Source organism: Centropristis striata, chromosome 2 (assembly GCF_030273125.1).
Source record: "Centropristis striata isolate RG_2023a ecotype Rhode Island chromosome 2, C.striata_1.0, whole genome shotgun sequence".
NCBI classification, from domain to species: domain Eukaryota; kingdom Metazoa; phylum Chordata; class Actinopteri; order Perciformes; family Serranidae; genus Centropristis; species Centropristis striata.
Genome location: NC_081518.1, coordinates 170,001 through 193,313, shown reverse-complemented (window position 1 = coordinate 193,313; position 23,313 = coordinate 170,001). Strand labels below are relative to the sequence as shown.

The window sequence follows — 23,313 nt, the reverse complement described above, 5'->3', positions numbered from 1 at the left end:
TTTTAGAATAAACTCCTGCAATGGTGGAATGTATCGAAGTACATTGACTCAAGTACTGTACATTAGTACAGTTTTGAGGTACTTTATGCAGCTTTATACTTGTACACATTTCACAGTGTTGTACTTTAACTGAAGTAAAGGATCTGGTGGCCTGTTTTTGTAGATGAACACGTTGACACTAAGTTTTCTGGGATAAACGGCTTCAACTTGCATTAATCAACATTAATAAAAATTAATCAGCATTAATCAACATCTGTGACATTAAACTATGATGCTCATTATAAACTCATTCTAGTGTTTTAGGTTTCTACTAGACAGTGTTTACATGCTTCAATGTTAAAAAAGATGCTTTTCTCCAGCCAACAAACCAACAAACTGCTGCACCCCCCCCCCCCCCCCCCCCACCAGTACCCCCAGTAGCTGATAAACCAGGTCCCAGCGTTCCCAGACAGACGATATGTAATGTAAACATTGCAGTAATGTGCCGGAGAAGTTGAACATCAGTCACAAGCTGACTTCAACTCTGGGTCAAAGTTGAAAAAAAAAAACAGTTGGAAACAACCGTTATTCTCAAGCCATATATATATATAGAAAATCTGAGAATATATATTAAAACCTTTGGTTTTGGTTAAAACCTTCATATAATAAAGCCTCCTTAACATGATCACAATATTTTAATGTAAAAGGAGTAAAACAGAAACAGACGATGCTAACGCAGCTCAGAGAATGTTGCATGTTTAACTAGATATCATCCCTCCAAATGCCATATATATATATATATATATATATATATATATATATATATATTCTGTGTATTATGCATGTTAATCACAAAAGAAAATGTCAGTTTCCTATATTATTTAGAAATGAGCCAGAAGAAAAAGTCAGAATTAGTTGTGATTTAATGTCCCACTGACACTTTATCAACGTATTACTATGATTAAATTAATAACGAAGTCAGTTAGTCCAAACTTTCTCCAGTTTCTTGTTCGTTCTGACGTCATTTAAAACCAAAGATATGATCGTTTTAATCTGATAGTACAGAAATACTTATTCAGGTGTAAAAGTAGGATTAGATGAGGCAGGCATCTAATCCTCTAACACTGTTCCTATAAGTAAACATGCTTTATGGTCATTTTTTATTTATAGTTTCATTATATTTGAATTTGACCTTTTATGTGTTTATATTTACAACATATTTTAAAAATGTTCAGGTCTGATTTAATGTCAGATTTCATGATTTTTGAGTATTTTTGGGCTCAATATGTTAATAAAGTGGCTTAAAGTGAGAAAATAATAGTCAGATCATGTTGAAGCTGTGCTGAGAAAATACTAAATACCAAACACGAGTATATTAAATATTATGTGGTATATAAAGGGTAAAGAGGCTCAGACCACAGAGGGTTAAATACATTTACACCAACATTTATTTTAAATCACAGTGGCTGCAGAATCACTATATTGTTAATAATTAGATGTATTTATGGAACATGACAGTAAAACATCAGGTCAGTAGTCACACATCCTACTGTGTCTATAAATAGACATAATTCATATTATTCAGGCTCCAGTGAATGTTCTCTTCTGTTTGCTACATTAAACATGAACACAAAAACATTTCATTCATGTCAATATGTTGTTTAAAGCGTTTCAGTCCAGCAGCGAAAGAGTTAAAAACAGTTTGACTAAAAAAAGAGAGATTCACATCAGCAGAAACATCTGACAGAGAAAACATGACCAAAGTTTATATTTATATATTTATATATATTTATATATATGTGTATATTTATATATGTAAATATATTTATATATGTGTATATTTATACATGTATATATTTATATATATGTGTATATTTATACATGTATATATATTTATATATATGTATATATATATATACATGTATATATATTTATATATATGTGTATATTTATATATGTATATATATTTGTATATATGTATATTTATATATGTATATATATTTATATATATGTGTATATTTATATATGCATATATATTTATATATATGTATATTTATATATGTATATATATGTGTATATTTATATATGTATATATACTTGTATATATGTATATTTATATATGTATATATATTTATATATATGTGTATATTTATATATGTATATATATATTTATATATGTATATTTATATATGTATGTATATTTATATATGTGTATATATTTATATATATGTATATTTATATGTGTGTATATATTTATATATGTATATATTTATATATGTGTGTATATTTATATATGTATATATATTTATATATGTGTATATTTATATATGTATATATTTTTATATATGTGTATATTTATACTATATGTATATATTTATATGTATGTGTATATTTATATATGTATATATATTTATATATGTATATAGTTATATATGTGTATATATTTATATATGTATATAGTTATATATGTGTATATATTTATATATGTGTATATTTATACATGTGTGTATATTTATATATGTATATATTTATACTATATGTTTATATTTATATGTATGTGTATATTTATGTGTGTTTGTTTGTGTGTCTGGGCAGCCAATCACTTTACATTATTAGTGAAAAAACATCTCTTAAACAGATGCATATACTAATTTAGAAATTGTTATTAATAACTGAACCTCATTAAAGATATAGAATAATATGTTTCAGTAAAGAATACTAACTACTGCATAATAAACACAGTTATATAATATTAAATTATATATAACATCTAGCTTTAAGTCATGGATATTAAATGTAAAGATGAAATAACATCTCCTAAATGGAAATATATGGAAATTATTACTATTAATTTATTATTAAAACTATAGAATAATATGATAGTAAGGTATATTAACTACTACGTAATGAATATAGTTATAGTCTATTAAACTATGTAGGAAATATATCTTTAAGTAATGGATATTAAACATAAAGGTCTAAAATAAAAACGATGTAGAATGTAGAAAATATCCTGATTTTGAAGCTTTACTATCTTTTATATTCTTGGTTTTGTTTTTTTCTTCACTATTCCTGTTGTTAACTCTTTTGTTTTAATGTATGTTATATGTGCTGTATATTATATGTCGATCACAATAAAACAATAAACAATAAACTGCCTTTATTAACAAATATAGAAACGGTTTATCCAGATCCTACTACAGTAAAGCCTGGAGCTGCTATCAATGGAATAAATCCACAACTCCTGTTCAGATGGAAAGAACTCCTGTTGGTCCATTATTGTATAAATGTGTTTTATTCAAGGCTTCTCTCTGGGGAAGAGCTCCGAAACCACTGGACCATGAACCCTCCTCATCCATTCTCTAGCACATTATATAACCATTCCCACTCGTCTTCTTTAAACTTTCAGTGGGTTTTTCCTGTTCTTTCTACTGTACTTTCTGCTGTACTTTCTACTGTACTTTCTACTGTACTTTCTGCTGTACTTTCTGCTGTACTTTCTACTGTACTTTCTACTGTACTTTCTGCTGTACTTTCTGCTGTACTTTCTACTGTACTTTCTACTGTACTTTCTGCTGTACTTTCTGCTGTACTTTCTACTGTACTTTCTGCTGTACTTTCTGCTGTACTTTCTGCTGTACTTTCTACTGTACTTTCTGCTGTACTTTCTGCTGTACTTTCTGCTGTACTTTCTACTGTACTTTCTACTGTACTTTCTGCTGTACTTTCTGCTGTACTTTCTACTGTACTTTCTGCTGTACTTTCTACTGTACTTTCTACTGTACTTTCTACTGTACTTTCTGCTGTACTTTCTGCTGTACTTTCTACTGTACTTTCTACTGTACTTTCTGCTGTACTTTCTACTGTACTTTCTGCTGTACTTTCTACTGTACTTTCTACTGTACTTTCTGCTGTACTTTCTGCTGTACTTTCTACTGTACTTTCTACTGTACTTTCTACTGTACTTTCTACTGTACTTTCTACTGTACTTTCTACTGTAGTTTCTACTGTACTTTCTACTGTACTTTCTACTGTAGTTTCTACTGTACTTTCTACTGTACTTTCTACTGTAGTTTCTACTGTACTTTCTGCTGTACTTTCTACTGTACTTTCTACTGTACTTTCTGCTGTACTTTCTACTGTACTTTCTGCTGTACTTTCTACTGTACTTTCTACTGTACTTTCTGCTGTACTTTCTGCTGTACTTTCTACTGTACTTTCTACTGTACTTTCTACTGTACTTTCTGCTGTACTTTCTACTTTACTCATCTGGAGCTCCAGAAGTCACGTGACTCGTTTTGTTCAAGCTGCCATTCTGACAAGAAACATGCGAGCAAAGTGAAAGGAGTTGATTTAGAGCAAGGAGAGTAGAAGGAGGAGAAGGAGAGTAGAAGGAGGAGAAGGAGAGGAGAAGGAGGAGAAGGAGAGTAGAAGGAGGAGAAGGAGAGTAGAAGGAGGAGAAGGAGAGTAGAAGGAGGAGAAGACGCTGGTCATAGAACGACATCACCACCAGGGTTCATATTGGACTGATGACATTGTAAATAACATTTACTAGTTATAACCGTAGAGAGAGAAACTGGATGAATATTATTGGATGTGCAGCTGGAGGTAACCAGTTATTTTAGATCAGAACAAAACAAAATGCAATTTAATGTTGCTGTATTTTCATGCTTTCTTTTTATTTATATAATATATATATATATATATATATATATATATATATATATATATATATATATATATACATATATATTTATATAATATATATATATTGTCTGTGATGTAGTGTTCACTTATAAAACAATAATATCAGCAGTAGATGGAGATACGACCTGGAAATCACCAGTTATTGTTATTAAATATGTGACGAATCTGATAACTGAGGCAGAAAACAGCTGCACAGACCAGTAGAAACCAGTTAGTGTTGAAACCAGTAAGGACACAACGCCAGGCAACCAGTTAGTGTTGAAACCAGTAAGGACACAACGCAGGCAACCAGTTAGTGTTGAAACCAGGCGGTAACCTCCTGGTCTGAGCAGGAGGCAAACCAGGAAGGGCCTTAAGCTGCATTCTAACATAAATTCCAGCAGGAGGCGCTAAGTGTGGCTGCAGAAGCATTTTTGTCCATTCATTTCAGTGCAAAATGAGAAAACTTGATTTATTAACTCAGAAATGTATTTCAGGACAACATTATGGTCTCAATCACTAGTAAACAATAATCTGATGTCAATAGTTCTAATAATGGCCCCTTTTAGAAGAAAATAGAAGATAAAGAATGGTATGATTTGGGGCGGGGCTACCTTTGATTGACAGGTCACTAACACGGCGAGCCCTCATCAGTATGTATATATTTACATATATATATGTGTGTGTGTGTGTGTTTTAATCATTATATATGTTTTTATTTATGAAATCTACACAACAAATGAACAAAAAAAATATTTCAACAAACTTTATTAAACATACACTGAATAAGAAAGAAAAACAGCAGATTCAGACTGATGAAAACATAAAGACAATTAGGATACTATCTTAAAAAAAAGTAAATAAACAACAACAACAACAACATAGTGAAGGTGTAACTTCCTGGCAGGCTGCCACTCAGGGCCGAAGATGACATCATCGTGTGTCGACATGAGAAACAAAATATACTAGAAGATTCAGATCTCAAACATGCGTTGGGTAGTTATTGTGATTCAGACGGAGGCCACTACAGGCTTTATAATGTTTATCATAATGTTTAATAATTATCATATAATTATTATTATAATGTTTAACGCGCACATTAATTAAACACATTAATCTCACAGAATAATATCTCTCGTGCCTCTGACTTCCTTCACAGTGTTTTCCCTTTTCACAAAAACAAAACAACAACATGAAGTTTCAGTGATTGTCTCGTGTTGTAAAATGACGTTGAGTGAAATATAATCACAGTTCGTGTTTGTACAAAAGTTCAGTATAACTGACACACACACTGATAAAAAGGTGTTTAAAACCAGATCAAACAGTAAATCTGCTGCATGGACAGATAATTTACCTTGACAAGATTTATTAAATTAAGATTATTAAATCTAGAAATCAGCATGTTGAACACTTAGAATAATAAATGAACTCTTAAACCAGATAAAGTAAAGCTGCCAGCAGTGATGAACTGGCCCGAGCAGAGTGACCTGATGATTATTTGGTTCTTACCAAGATAAAAAAAACAACTTTGGATTTAGAAGTGTTGGATCATTTATCTTGTTTTAAGAGTTAATTTATTATTTTAAGTGTTCATCTGGTTTTAGACACTTTTACAGGTATTCATGCATCTTGTTGTCACCATGTTACATATTTATTTTTCTATAAACAGTCTGTTGACATTTAGTGAGTTCACATTTCAGGTTTCACAGATTACTAAGAAAAAAAAGAAATTACTAAAAGAATTTCCAAGTATTTTTTTTTCCTTTTGCAAAAGTTTGATGATGGAACGAAAAGAATGAATGTTTTATTTCACATTTTCTCTCAGCGTCGAGGAGTATTTCATGTAAACAACAACAACAACAGTCTGTGTTTGCATATTGGCCTGATAGATACAGCAGATTCATCAAGGGCTTTAGTGACATTTGCAGAAAGAATTATGGCTTTTTTTCAATAAGCAAGGGTTCCCATAACGACTCAATCTAATCCAGCAATATAACACAAGTTTGTGTAAAAAAGCAAGCGAGTAAATTCATTTAAGGCTGGATTTTCCTCATAAATGTGTCGTAAACACCACAAGATAAAGATCAATCACACTTTTACACACATGCAGAGGTGAAGTGAGACACAATAAGAAGTCACTCCATCAAACATCATCACTGTGGTTAAAAGTCACATATATTACTACATTTACACATCAAATCAACTAAATGTATTCAATGTTTGTTATAGTAGAAAAGAAACGCTGTACAGAAACTTGGCAAATATAATTCTAAGAAGAGGAAGAATAGAATACTGCATAGCTACAATACAGAGGAAACTCTTTATTGTAGGAAATTATTTCATTAAAAGAAAAGCTTGATGTCTAAAAATAATGTTTATCAAGAAAGTTTTTGATATATGAAGGATCCCCAAGCAGATAAAACCTGGAGCCCAAAAATAGACCAGAATTTCTACAAAACGAGACTTTAAAGGCTTCATAAAACATTCATGCATCATTTAAAAATGACATTTATAATCAGATGCATGTGCTCTTTCATACTATTTACTATAAATTTTCTCCACATTTTTTATTGTACAAATGTATAAAACTGCTAGATGAACATTTTTTGCCTTCTGAGGGTGAATAATGATCTCTGTTGTTGCTTCGTTCTAAACTTTAACTCATAGTGATCATTTCATATTTGTCCTGGACGTTGTTCTCCTCCTGTTTTTCGGGTTCGGGGTGATGAAGCTCAATGAAAAGGAAGTAAACTCCTGCTCCGACGGCTCCGCCCACCATGGGCCCCGCCACGGGGACCCACCACCAGCAGCCCCCGGCCCTGCACACACAACACACACACACTCAATACACAAACCACACACACTCAATACACAATGGAGTGATCATCTGTCCACATCCACACAATTAAAAAACACATTTATTCATAAAAACTAGCCAGGATGCAAGGATAAAATAATGGTTTTAAGTGGTGAGAAGCCACATCTGACTGCACTGAAACATAATGTTACACTCATTCTCCATAAACATCAGAAGACTTTAAAAGATTGTCTCTGACAAGTCTGACAGTTTTATAATAATATACTACTACTACTACTACTACTACTACTACTACTACTACTAATAAATATAACTAGAAAATGTCCTCTGGGTAAATAGTGAAAGGGCCACGGGGGCTACTGCCGGTGTGCGACCAATCAGAGCAGAGCAATCAACAGAATTAACTGCCACCTGAATGTACCGGAACAGTGACAGCAGCCAGAGGTGGACAGACTGGAATTTCTGGCCTCGAACAGAAAGCATTTTTGGCAAAACCATAATACCTATCATTGATCCGACTTCACTTTGAGCGTCCTGAGTTCTTCCTCAACGTCTACATATGATTTTTTTAAAGAAAAATGAAAAAATAGCTTTGTTAGAGCGATCTAAAAAAACTGTTCCATCTCCCTTTTTCAGAAATCTTCCTGCGTTTTTAATATGGGAGCCAATGAGGCTGTTGGTGGTGTTGGTGGATCATCTGTGCGTCCTACGCCCAAACTATAACTCTGACAGCTTTACCAGAGGATTGTGAGGGAGAAGACTAATTTTCCTACGTTTCTATGTATAAATTATTTCTGTAGAGTGGAATTTGCGGCCTGGAGCGCAGTTTTCAAATTTATTTTTTGACAGTTTCTTCTCTCCCTCTACACTCTGGTGATGATGTCACACACTGTGACACGAACATTCCGTGCAATACACACCCATTATAATCTCAGAATTTCTCCAAAAATGATCATGGTCATTGAACAGGGATTGATAAAAAACTATATGACCTATCGAAACGCAAATTAATACACCGATACACAAGACTTGTGTCTACTGTTTAAAGTTTAAATGGAGTCTCTAGGTGAAATTATGCCGGAGAAGTAGACGTTTAAAAATCTCCAATTATTGTTCTTTTTCCCTCATTTTTTTTCAGCCGTCCCATTCATTTCAATGCAAAATTTTGGGCAGTTTTTCGCGACTTACGTTGCAAAAAATTCGCATTCTGTAGAGAAAAGTAATAGCACACCGATCCCGATCAAACCGCACGTTTTGATATATAATTAGTAGCGGGACGAAATTGCGTCCGGAAGAGAAAGAAGAAGAAATCCACAGTATAACAGTAGTGCAGCACTGGTCCCATCAGATATTGCTGGATGGGACCAGTATGGACCAGTATGGACCAGTATGGACCAGTGCTGGTGCGATTGCCCCGAGGACCTAATAAAACTATAAGACTGCAGCAGTCGTCCTCTGGATGAATTCAGGTTAGTAGTATCATTGTTACAGAGGTGAGATCTACAGTGATCCCAGATTAGATTAGAGTCTTTAGGAGAACTTGACGTGTCCTCGTTGTCACTCTGAGAGATCCGGAGCTGATTAAAGTGGTTCAGGTCAGACTGTCTGAAGGAGCCTTTAATACAGCTGGAAGGGTTAACAGGTAACAGGTCTGTCAACACACGGGTCATCTCTGTCTGGAGGCGTTCAGGGAGCAGATAGAGGAGGAGGAGGAGGCGTTCAGGGAGCAGATAGAGGAGGAGGAGGCGTTCAGGGAGCAGATAGAGGAGGAGGAGGAGGCGTTCAGGGAGCAGATAGAGGAGGAGGAGGAGGCGTTCAGGGAGCAGATAGAGGAGGAGGAGGCGTTCAGGGAGCAGATAGAGGAGGAGGAGGCGTTCAGGGAGCAGATAGAGGAGGAGGAGGAGGCGTTCAGGGAGCAGATAGAGGAGGAGGAGGCGTTCAGGGAGCAGATAGAGGAGGAGGAGGATGGATTACAGACTTTAATCTAAGATGATCACTTGGTCACATTGACGACATGTGAACGTTGTTCCTCCTCTGGATGTGAATCATGAAGCTCTATATTTATATCATAAATGTAACAGATTATGTCAGATTAGAACACTAAACCATATAAAGCTCATAGAATCATCTGATATGTGCATTAAAGCGTGATGTATAAAGTTCATCTGGTCGTTACATGGAGAGAAACAGATTCTGATCTCTTCCCTCGTTCACATATGTTTTTATTTTAATGTCAGAATGGTTTTATCCTTATGGCATCATTCTCCTTGTGATGAACTCTCTCTGTCCAAACACTTTGTAAACTGCTGTTTCTAAACGGTGCTATAGGAATAAAGTTATTATTATTAATATTATTCCCAACCCATCATAAAACAGTATATATATGCATATGTGATGAGAACATATGCACCATATGTTTCTGGTGTATTTGACCTCCCGCCTCCTTTGTCGCTCTTTATTCTACGTCACCTGACTGTTTCCTCACAAGGAGCCCTGCACCATTATTATGATATTATTATATGAATTATTCTTTTGGTGGGATAACTTTGCAGAGCCACGTGACATCACAGAACGTGGCGGGTCAACACACGTTTCTTATCCAGCCTGTTTGTGTGTTTGTAGGTTTTGGAAATGTTCCAGCAGGAATCCTGAAACTCAGACATTTACTTTATATACATGAACGTGACGGCTGTGTTTGCATTGTTGACAAAGTCCAAACTGGAAGTGAGACGTTCAACCGTCCCTCCGTATGTCAAACGCTCAGCTCTTATAAAACTACACGCTGATAAAAGGTGTTTAAAACCAGATCAAACAGTAAATCTGCTGCATGGACAGATAATTTACCTTGACAAGATTTATTACATTAAGATTATTAAATCTAGAAATAAGCATGTTGAACACTTAGAATAATAAATTAACTCTAAAAACCAGATAAATGATCTAACACTTCTAAATCTAAAGTTTTTTTTATCTTGGTAAGAACCAAATAATCATCAGGTCACTCTGCTCGGGCCAGTTCATCACTGCTGGCAGCTTTACTTTATCTGGTTTAAGAGTTCATTTATTATTTTAAGTGTTCAACATGATTATTTCTAGATTTAATAATCCTAATTTAATAAATCTTGTCAAGGTAAATTATCTGTCCATGCAGCAGATTTACTGTTTGATCTGGTTTTAGACCTTTTTACAGTGTAACTTAGTAAAGAGTCACAATGAAACTCTGGTTTAATGTAAATCACTAAGTTTGTACAATCAGAATCAATCAAAACAATCAGTGGTGGAAAGTAACTAAGTACATTTACTCAAGTATTGTACAGTCATTTCACAGTGTGTATTAGTACTTTTACTGTAGTGGAGTCATTTCACAGTGTGTATTAGTACTTTTACTGTAGTGGAGTCATTTCACAGTGTGTATTAGTACTTTTACTGTAGTGGAGTCATTTCACAGTGTGTATTAGTACTTTTACTGCAGTGGAGTCATTTCACAGTGTGTATTAGTACTTTTACTGTAGTGGAGTATTTCCCAGTGTGTATTAGTACTTTTACTGCAGTGGAGTCATTTCACAGTGTGTATTAGTACTTTTACTGCAGTGGAGTCATTTCACAGTGTGTATTAGTACTTTTACTGCAGTGGAGTCATTTCACAGTGTGTATTAGTACTTTTACTGCAGTGGAGTCATTTCACAGTGTGTATTAGTACTTTTACTGTAGTGGAGTCATTTCACAGTGTGTATTAGTACTTTTACTGTAGTGGAGTCATTTCACAGTGTGTATTAGTACTTTTACTGTAGTGGAGTCATTTCACAGTGTGTATTAGTACTTTTACTGTAGTGGAGTCATTTCACAGTGTGTATTAGTACTTTTACTGTAGTGGAGTCATTTCACAGTGTGTATTAGTACTTTTACTGTAGTGGAGTCATTTCACAGTGTGTATTAGTACTTTTACTGCAGTAAATCAAGGATCTGAATACTTCTTCTACCAGATATTGTGCCACCTCAGTAATGAAACACTGAATATTGTATATTCATGTGGTGAAATCTCTCCCTGTTCACTTCAATCCTTTTTCAAACTGCAGGAAAAACACGAACGCTCTCTGAAATATTAATTCAGATGGAGAAGACGCAGAGATGCTTCTTCATGTGGGAGATAAAGAGAGCAGCCACTTGGAAACCTCTCAGTCTCTTATATAACTATTACTACTAGTATACACATCTACTGTGTTCAGGCAGCTGAGTGGTGGAGCAGCAGGAAATAAATATAATAATAATAATAATAATAATAATAATAATAAACTCCCTCGTTATCTCCTGATAATCCAACATGACTCTGGATATCACAAACCTTTAACTCTCTCCTTCAAATAAAACTGTATAAAACGTTTTGTTTCTATATCAGTAAAATTAGGGCTTTTTACATTTAAAAAACCATTACTGTAAAATACTGTGTTTGTAGTAAAAAATATACTGTAATATATATACAAGCATCACTGTCATTTTTGCATTTATTTTCAGTAAAAATCCTTTTTCTCCCTGTTAAATGTACTAAACACCATATCTCTAACAGAAATATACTGTCATATTTAATGGTAAAATCTTTAACTTATGCAGCATTTATAAAGTATTTTCTTGTCAATTATATGGCAGAACAGCGTTTCTTTTGATGGAAAAACTTTTTATTCATAAAGTAAAAAAATGGAATAAAATGTCAATCTTAAACGTGAAATCAACAGTGTTAATATCATTTTACCGTAATATTATAAAAAGTTGCACCGTGTTTATTACGGTAAAGTTCTGCTGGTGTTTACCATAAAAACAACAGTTGTTGTTGTTTTTCAGTGTGTATTGTGTGTCGATATAGTTCAGATTTGCGCTGTGATCTTTGGTGCTTTCTATATAAATAAATAAAACTACGGTTTGTCACATTTAGTTCTTTTGTAATGTTTGTTATTCTTTTCTGGTATAAATATATTGAATTCAGAAAAAGATTGCACTATTTTATTTCATAGGCTATTTTTATTCAAGATATTTATTTGATTTAAATGTCACTTTAAGGAGCTTTGATTTTATTCTTTTCTCATATAAATATAAATATTTCTGCTCATATGATGCTCTAACATGTTTCAACAGACAATAATTGACCCATTTTAAGCATTTTTTAGGCATTTTAAAATTTGAGGGAGATATTTTTGGATGTCCCATAATGTGGTAATTTGTTGCTATCTTTTGACCCGTGAGTCCTGGGATTCGAACCAGCGACCTCTGTGGTAACAAGCTGATGTCCTAACCTCTAATGCATATATTAGATATAATACAGATATAATACATATATAATAGTGTTTTTCAGCTACTTTTGGACAAACTATACCACCATTGGCCTATTTTACTTCATAGGCTATTTTTATTTAAGACATTTTTTATTTAAATGTCACTTTATGGAGCTTTGGAGCTCCGCCTCCGTCCTCTTTGGCCCGATCAGGTAAAGGTGTGGAATATTCTAAATGAGGAGATAGCCTCCTGGTCCGTATCGCCCCGCCATAATAAACTGCAGACTTACCTGAAGACGTCCGTGCCCCAGCCGGCCACGGCGGTGAAGAGTCGGGGTCCGAGGTCCCGGGCCGGGTTGATGGGGTACCCACAGTTCAGCCCCATGGAGACCCCGATGGCCAGGATGACCAGCCCGATGCAGAGCGGCTCCACGCCGCGAGGAGCGCCCAGGTTCCTCCTGTCGGTGATCGCCAGGATACACAGGACCAACATGGCCGTCGCTATGACCTTCAAACACAGGTTATAACAGACGTTACCTTCAAACACAGGTTATAACAGACGTTACCTTCAAATACAGGTTATAACAGACGTTACCTTCAGAAACAAGTTATAACAGACGTTACCTTCAAATACAGGTTATAACAGACGTTACCTTCAGAAACACATTATAACAGACGTTACCTTCAGAAACACATTATAACAGACGTTACCTTCAGAAACACATTATAACAGACGTTACCTTCAGAAACACATTATAACAGACGTTACCTTCAGAAACACATTATAACAGACGTTACCTTCAGAAACACATTATAACAGACGTTACCTTCAGAAACAAGTTATAACAGACGTTACCTTCAAATACAGGTTATAACAGACGTTACCTTCAGAAACAAGTTATAACAGACGTTACCTTCAAATACAGGTTATAACAGACGTTACCTTCAGAAACAAGGGGAAGCCCCATAATAAGCTTAGGCAAAACACAAGACTTGTGTCTACTGTTTAAAGTTTAAATGGAGTCTCTAGGTGAAATTATGCCGGAGAAGTAGACGTTTAAAAATCTCCAATTATTGTTCTTTTTCGCTCATTTTTTGTCGGCCGTCCCATTCATTTCAATGCAAAATTTTGGGCAGTTTTTTGCGACTTACATCGAAAAAAAATCGTATTCTGTAGAGAAAAGTAATAGCACACCGATCCCGATCAAACCGCACGTTTTGATATATAATTTGATTTAATTTTGATTTATAATTTGACTAGTAGCGGGAAGAAATTGCGTCCGGAAGAGGAAGAAGAAGAAATCCACAGTATAACAGTAGTGCAGCACTGGTCCCATCAGATATTGCTGGATGGGACCAGTAGGGACCAGTATGGACCAGTGCTGGGGAGATTGCCCCGAGACCCTAATTATGACTTTAAAGAATCTCTAGAGGGATTTTTTTGCCACAGAATATTATTTAGTTAGATCGTTTTATATTCAGAGATCATTTATTTAATTTGAACCATGTAGTATATGTAGTTAAACCAACATTGACGTTTTTAATCAAAGAACTTAAATTTGAGTGAGAACGAACTAGAGTTGTTTCATCTGCAAACATTATTGGACAAAGAATATTTGAGACATTTGATAAATCATTAATATAAACTAGAACATTTCTAAAGTAATGTTGAGTGTCTTTGACTCTCAGCCATAAATTATTATTAGATTTGAACTGTTTTCAAAACGGTAAAGAGGAGGAAGTCATGTAAGATAATGAACCAGGTGTTGGTGTGTCTGACACTGTCAAAATAACGAGGAAAACGTTAAAAATAACGAGAAAAAAGTTAAAAATAACGAGAAAAAAGTCAAAGTCACAAAAATGTTTTCAAAGTCACGAGAAAAATGTCAAAATGAGAAAAAAAAGTCGAAGTCACAAGTATGTTTTTTTTTTTGCCACAGAATATTATATAGTTAGATGTTTTTATATTCAGAGATAATTTATTTAATTTGAACCATGTAGTTAAACCAACATTAACATCTTTAATCAGGATAAATGAGCAATCCCTAAAAATAGAAATAAAAGAACATAACGAATTGATCCTTTTGTTGTTGTTGTTGTTGTAGTTGTTGTTTTTGAGTGACCTCATGCTGTCTGTGACCTCTGACCTTTGCCTAAGCTTATTATGGGGCTTCCCCTGGTTTCAGTCTGTATCAGCTTTACCACATGGCTCCGTATGGCAGTATCTTTAAAAATATAACATATTATCTACAAATATTTATTTTAATCAGATTGTAATTTGACCATTTAATGACACAAATTCTGTAAAACATCACCATTAATTTACTCTTCCTCTTAAATTCATCTTGTCGTAACTAACTAAATTATAAATGTTTCTGATGTTTATTTAAGTCAGTAATTCTGGTAAACGTTAACGGCCTGAATCATGAATTTATTTTGAAATATAATCAGTTAAGAACCTTGATCATCAAAAACACAAAACACATAAACTAACAGTTGATGTAAACTAACTAACAGTTCATTTAAACTAACTAACAGTTGATGTAAACTAACTAACAGTTGATGTAAACTAACTAACAGTTGATGTAAACTAACTAACAGTTCATTTAAACTAACTAACAGTTCATTTAAACTAACTAACAGTTCATTTAAACTAACTAACAGTTGATGTAAACTAACTAACAGTTCATTTAAACTAACTAACAGTTGATGTAAACTAACTAACAGTTCATTTAAACTAACAGTTCATTTAAACTAACTAACAGTTAATTTAAACTAACTAACCGTGTATATGACCTGGTAGCGTCCAGAACAGATGGAAGTTATTTTTATTCTCAGCAGAATCCCTCATAGAAACAACTCACATGTCTTTTATGCTCCAATCATCCCTGACTGCACTAAATATCATCCTACATGCTTCTCTGTACGCTCTAGTTAACCTATATATATATATATATATATATATATATATATATATATATATATATATATATATATATATATATATACCCTGCTGGGAAGCCTCATACATCAATAATTCCATATAAAAAACACTGCATATATAATAATGGTACCAGCCACTTTACAAAACTCTAAAACCTCTCTGTTTATACTGTCAATTCTGTTTATATTGCCATATTTATATTATAAATCTGTTTATACTGTGCCGTATTGCCACACACTGCAAAAAACATGAAGCTCACCAAGTATTTCCTTCCTATATCTAGCAATAATATCTTAATTATCTTGTTCTGAGTATAATTTACCTACTGGCCATAGCTTCATGTGCTTATTTTAACAACATGTGTCTTTTTGTAACTAAATGAGTGAATAACCTCTTCACAGGGATTTCAGTCTTGTGTAAAGACTTGTTTTTAGGATTGACATTGTGAGCTTTTTCATGCTTTTCAATCTTTTCAACTGTTGAATATGGTGAGTTTTTACCTAAAATATTGGCTCCAGTTGAGAGTTTTAGTTGCATGAAGTTTAAATGATATTTCAAAAGCATTTTCTACCACCAGTATCTACCCACAGATACTGAAATGAGGAAAAAACATGCTCGTTTCTAGTATTTCTGGTTTATTTTAATGTTACTACAGTCGGGCTTTTCAAGCCATAAGTGCTCAAAATAAATATATTTGTATTTATTTTAGGCTATCATTGGTTTTCATTGTTTTCTTTGTAAGAATTTTTTACAAAGAAACATTTACTTACTGCACTGGCAGATAAGTTGACTTGTTTCCAGCATGTATTTGCTTAATTCTAGTGATTTATTTCTTATTTTTTGTCGGTTGGTTGTTGCAGTGAATTCATTTCTATTTCTTTCTTTTCTTGGTTGGAGAAACTGGAGCGAAACCAAATTTCCCTCTGCGGATCAATACAGTATATCTGATTCTGATCATAGTTTATTTTCAGCAAAAATGACTTATAAATGAATATAAATAAATATAAATGATATAAAGTTAGTCTTCAGTCCCACCTGATCAACGAATCCATTCAGGACGGAGAGATGTTTGGCAGGATAAGATGCAAATATGTTGGCTGTAGCGTTAGCACCAGTAACGGCTAACTCTCCCTTAGTGAAGTCCATCAGAGCGTCTGAGGAAGAGAAAATACAACAGAGATATTAACTCTATTAATAACAACATGTTTCTAATATTATATTCAGTTCTAATAGAGTATAAAACTCTGCAGGAGCAGATAATCTGACTACAGTCACTGTTTCAGACGGGGATTTCCTCTGAAAGGTTAAACAGATAACTTTCCTCCTGACACACTTCTCCAGTAGTGATGACATTTAAACGCACCATAATAAAGCCCGTAGACGGCACACGATCCAGCGAACGCCCCGAGGAACTGAGCCAGAACGTACACGGGGAACTTCTTCAGAGGAAGCTTCCCCAGGACCACCATGGCCAGAGACACCGCCGGGTTCACGTGGGCTCCTGCAGCCAAACAGCAACATCAAGTCATTTTATCAGTCAAAACTAGAATCTAATAAGGGCTGTAAATGAAGATTATTGTTATTATTATTATTATATCTATCTTCAGAAATAATGAGAAAGGATCATTAAAGGTTCTTTAAGCTGCTGAGAGACTCAGGTACGATACGCTACACAAATTATTTCTTTCTTACCAAGATAAAAAAAACCTTTAGATTTAGAAGTGTTAGATCATTTATCTGGTTTTAAGAGTTAATTTATTATTTTAAGTGTTCAACATGCTTATTTCTAGATTTAATGATCTTAATTTGATAAATCTTGTCAAGGTAAATTATCTGTCCATGCAGCAGATTTACTGTTTGATCTGGTTTTAGGTTTTAGGTTGTTGTTTTTTTCCTGTTTTAGACCTTTTTATCAGTGTATTCTCAGCTAAAATGTACTTGGAGCTTTTCAAACCGATGACTGAAATCACTTGAGGAACTTTATCAGATTTCAAGCAGCTTCTTCCAACATGCAGCCGAACTCCTGAAACCTTTTAACGTTTGAATAGAGTTCTTCTTTAGAATGATTATTGACGATCAAGCTGCTGATTGTTTTTCCGTCTATTGATGAACTGATTAAGTGAGTAATGATTTCTCTAAAGGAAGACTTAGACCAGCCTCTAGACCACATCAGCATCCTTCACTAACCAAAGAGCCTTTGTTGGCCAAAAAGAGACAACAAATGTTGGAATGGAGCCACAAACCTGAATTGGAGCCTTAATGAAGATGAAACAGCCTGCGAGGTCTTAATAAGCCCAGCAGCATCACCAACAGGACTTACTGAGCGTTTATTGATATGATTTTGTCAGAATGTAGCGAGAACCCAAGTGGACATTTGGAGTGGAAAGCTAGCCGAGTTATGAAAAACTATGTTTCTGGACTTCATCCTTGCTTGTTTTGCATTCTCTCATTTGTACGTCGCTTTGGATATCGTCTGATAAATGATTTGTAGAATTGTAGATTTGTAGAACTCAAAACTAGTCTTGAAGCTGAAAAACATGAGAACTGAAGGTGCAGAGGTTTAGACATTCATAAGCTGTGATGCACAATTCAGTTGACTAAAATGTGAAAACATTTCTCAATGCTATATGTGAGCTAAACATGTTTACAACTGAAGAATATGAATAGCTGTGGGCCTATAGCAAAGATAAATAAAATAATGAATGTAAAGAAATAAGCATTTTATTTAGTCCAATGATGTTCTCCTCTAGACAGACAGTAATAATCTGAGTCCAGTTATTAAAACTCTGTCTGGTTCTTCTGTTGATCTGCTTCATCCAGAACCTTCAGCTGCTCAGACAGAGATCACTGGGTTTGTTTTGTTCCTTATTGTCCTTTCGAGGCGTGTTTGAACACATTCCAGCCTGGTGTTGGAGGCCGCGGTGACAGTGTGGCTCATTTATTTAACACTCTGGGATCTTGGCGGTGACCCGGCCGTGCTCGCTCCACTGGGGGTATCAGCCATGCGCCCATTGTTAATCTCCCCGTCCTCTTCACAAACAGTGGGCGCGGCGAGCAGCCGGACCCGTCGGGCTCAATCTCGTCTCACATAATCTGTCTGAATCTGCTTAAGGCTCACGGAGACGCAGGTCGCCACGGTGACCGTGACGTGTCACACTGACGGGACTCTAAAATCTGAGAGGACAAAGAGAAAACGAGTGTGTTTCCTTGTGTCGGGGTCACACCTGACCCTCCTCCAGAGACCCCTGCCCCAGTAAAGCTCATTAGTCCAATACCTACGATCATCTTCAGAGATGTCGTTGGACAGGAGCCCCCCGCTGGGCCCTGGACCCCCCCGGGGCCCAATGGCCCAGTCATGCAGTAACAACTCTCCATATATTAACCTCGCTGTCCTCGGGCCCTTCTGCTGCTTCCAGCTCTGCTCATTAAACATGGAGCCCAAGAAACACAAGGAACAACACAAGGAACACCAGAAACACAAGAAGAAACACAAGAAACACAAGGAACAACACAAGGAACACAAGAAACACAAGAAGAAACACAAGGAACACAAGGAACACAAGGAACACAAGAAACACAAGAAGAAACACAAGAAACACAAAACACAAGGAACACAAGAAACACAAAACACAAGGAACACAAGAAACACAAAACACAAGGAACACAAGGAACACAAGAAACACAAGAAACACAAAACACAAGGAACACAAGAAACACAAGAAACACAAGAAGAAACACAAGAAACACAAGGAACACAAGAAGAAACACAAGAAACACAAGAAACACAAGGAACACAAGAAACACAAAACACAAGGAACACAAGAAACACAAAACACAAGGAACACAAGAAACACAAGGAACACAAAACACAAGAAACACAAGAAACACAAGAAACACAAAACACAAGGAACACAAGAAACACAAAACACAAGGAACACAAGAAACACAAGGAACACAAGAAGAAACACAAGAAACACAAGGAACACAAGGAACACAAGGAACACAAGAAGAAACACAAGAAACACAAAACACCAGAAACACAAGAAGAAACACAAGGAACACAAAACACCAGAAACACAAGAAGAAACACAAGGAACACAAAACACAAGGAACACAAGAAACACAAGGAACACAAGAAGAAACACAAGGAACACAAGGAACACAAGAAACACAAGAAACACAAAACACAAGAAACACAAGAAGAAACACAAGGAACACAAGAAACACAAGAAACACAAAACACAAGAAACACTGACAGTGACCTCCACAGCCTCAACAATAGAGACAAAAACACTGTTCTCTTTAATATTCTTCACACACACACACACACACACACACACACACACACACACGCTATGAGGGGCATTTTATGCCAGCACACTATACTAAAACGCGTGTACAGCGCCTATGCGATGACATCAAACGTCTAACGTGCGCGTGTAAATTCATTCACTTTCAATGGACAGACAGGCGTCACGCAGGCGTCACGCAGACGCTGTACACGCGTTGTTGCACATACGCCTACGTGACGGCTGCGTGACGGGTGAACTACGCCTCAAATACGTGACATGAAGACCCGCGTGACTGTTAAGTACAATTCTACATAGGCGTACAGACACGCGTATTGCGAGTACACCAGATAACATGGGTGATGGGTGAAAAGTGCCACGAGCGAACGTAGTGGACGTCTGTGTGTGTGTGTGTGTGTGTAACGCGTGTACGCCTATAACAGTTCAGCTGTTACACAGAGTCTCAGCTTCATATGGTATTGTTTATAAGAAAGCACAACTTATAGATGAAGAGAAAGACTATCTCGTACGTACCAGATAAACTTAACGTAACAGCTTAAACAAAATGTTTTACCTCATTAGTTAACTACGAATGTCTGTAAAACATAATGGATCTGAGCATAAGTGCCGAATTGGGTTAAACAGTGTAGATATAAGGTCCGATGGAATCATATTGTGAACGGACTGCTGTCCACATGGCTACTGAATATTCATTAGATAGGTCCGCATGGCTACTTAATATTCAGGGGGGACAGCGATTATGGCTTCTGCAGGCAGGTAAACCTACCTAATTACAGCTGGTGCGTAATGAACTGTATGTCCGCGCTAAGCTGGGAACTGGCTGTGAGTGTCGCACTTTACTATTACTATTTTTAAGTAGCTGAAATTATTTTAATTATCCCTTTCACCCTTGCTATCATTAAATATCAATTCGATATCATTCAAACCTAGAGAGAGAGAGAGAGAGAGAGAGAGAGAGAGAGAGAGAGATTTCCTTAACAAGAAAATAAAAACTGGCCTGAAAATAATAGAAATATCCTGACAGCTCTGTTGGGGCTTGGAGTTCATCTGTAAGTTGTGCTTTCTTATAAACAATACCATATGAAGCTGAGACTCTGTGTAACAGCTGAACTGTTATAGGCGTACACGCGTTACACACACACACACACACACACACACACACAGGCGTCCACTACGTTCGCTCGTGGCACTTTTCACCCGTCACCCATGTTATCTGGTGTACTCACTCACTCACTCACTCACTCACACACTCACTCACACACTCACTCACTCACTCACTCACTCACACACTCACACACTCACTCACTCACTCACTCACTCACACACTCACACACTCACTCACTCACTCACTCACTCACTCACACACTCACTCACACACTCACACACTCACTCACTCACTCACTCACACACTCACACACTCACTCACTCACTCACTCACACACTCACTCACACACTCACACACTCACTCACTCACTCACTCACTCACACACTCACTCACTCACTCACTCACTCACTCACTCACACACTCACACACTCACTCACTCACTCACTCACACACACACTCACTCACTCACTCACTCACACACTCACACACTCACTCACTCACTCACTCACACACTCACTCACTCACACACTCACTCACTCACTCACTCACTCACTCACACACACTCACTCACACACTCACTCACACACTCACTCACTCACTCACTCACACACTCACTCACACACTCACTCACTCACTCACTCACTCACTCACACACACACTCACTCACTCACTCACACACACACTCACTCACTCACTCAGTCACTCACACACACACTCACTCACTCACTCACTCACACACACACTCACTCACACACTCACTCACACACTCACTCACTCACTCACTCACTCACTCACACACACACTCACTCACTCACTCACTCACTCACTCACTCATACACTCACTCACACGCTCGCTCGCTCGCTCACTCACTCACTCACTCACACACTCACTCACACACTCACTCACTCACTCACTCACTCACTCACTCACGCACTCACTCACACACTCACTCACTCACTCACTCACTCACTCACTCACGCACTCACTCACTCACTCACTCACTCACTCACTCACTCACTCACTCACTCACTCACTCTACTGTTGTCAGTATGAGGCTTTGACTCTCATTGTGGACAATAAAAAGACTGAAGTCACATCAAAACACTGAGAATTTACTCTGATTGGACAAAACTATTCTTGATTTAATTTTGTGGACACAAAATGAAGTTAAATCGTATATATCGTATCAATATTAACCATATATAATATATATTATATTATCATATATAATATGGTATCGTGACTCAAGTGTCAGGATGAAATGTGGGAGCCGATACAGTGATTCAGGTCTCTATCTGATGGACAGCCTCCAGCATAATGAATCCTTTATTTCTGATTCATGACGCTGAGGCTCTGAGAGTCACGGTGACATTTAACAACCTGTCTGTGTGTTGGCAGAGCGCTCTGGGCTCCTCTCGCTGTAATCCCACAGGAATTTACCCCCGAAACCATCAGGACTCAAGATCTCCAGAACTTAAACACAGACAGCCCAACACTGGAAACCACACTGATAAAAAACAGATAAAACAGTAAATCTGCTGCATGGACAGATAATTTACCTTGACAAGATTTACTAAATTAAGATTATTAAATCTAGAAATAAGCATGTTGAACACTTAAAATAATAAATGAACTCTTAAAACCAGATCAATGATCTAAGATTTTTTTTATTATCTTGGTAAGAACCAAATAATTTGCAGTTTACAGCAATTAACTACGAAAACTCTCTGATCGAATCACCTATTGTTGCCTTCTACACTGTAAAAAATGTTAGTAGAAATTGCAGTAAATAACTGTGAAATTGTGTCAAAAAAGGGTATAAAATTAAAAATTGAATATCACCGTAGCAGACGCTTTTAATGACCGTAAATCAAGGAATAGAACAAATTTCTAAACTGTAGAAAACAGTTTTTTTCAGTCTAAAACTTAAACTTAAACTCAGTCTAAATAAGATTTTTTTTCTGATATTTCCATTTGAATTTACAGTAGAAATCCCACTCATTGTATTTTTCACAGTGAATTTTTGGCAACCACAGCTGGCGGTATTTTACTGTAAATGAAACAGATTTTTTACAGTGTAGAGCAGAGGAGAGTAAATGTTAATGCTGTCAGTGTGATCCAGGTCTGGTCTGACTTTAATCTGTTGCTCCGATTTCAGTAAAGAAACAGTCAGACAAACAGACAAACAGACAAACAGTCTGATGAA

General features: G+C 35.9%; 1 protein-coding gene across 1 annotated transcript in view; it reads right to left on the bottom strand.

Annotated features, from left to right (window-relative positions):
* Nucleotides 1-5,433: 5,433 nt before the first annotated feature.
* aqp9b (aquaporin 9b) overlaps nucleotides 5,434-23,313 on the bottom strand; it is a 24,564-nt gene continuing 6,684 nt past the window's right edge. Inside the window, exons 3-6 of the mRNA XM_059352259.1 lie at nucleotides 17,055-17,192; nucleotides 16,727-16,845; nucleotides 13,038-13,255; nucleotides 5,434-7,484 (exon numbers count right to left, since the gene is read on the bottom strand). Of these exons, the coding sequence (XP_059208242.1) occupies nucleotides 7,322-7,484; nucleotides 13,038-13,255; nucleotides 16,727-16,845; nucleotides 17,055-17,192 (638 nt within the window). The 3' untranslated portion in view covers nucleotides 5,434-7,321. The remainder of the gene's footprint in view (nucleotides 7,485-13,037; nucleotides 13,256-16,726; nucleotides 16,846-17,054; nucleotides 17,193-23,313) is intronic.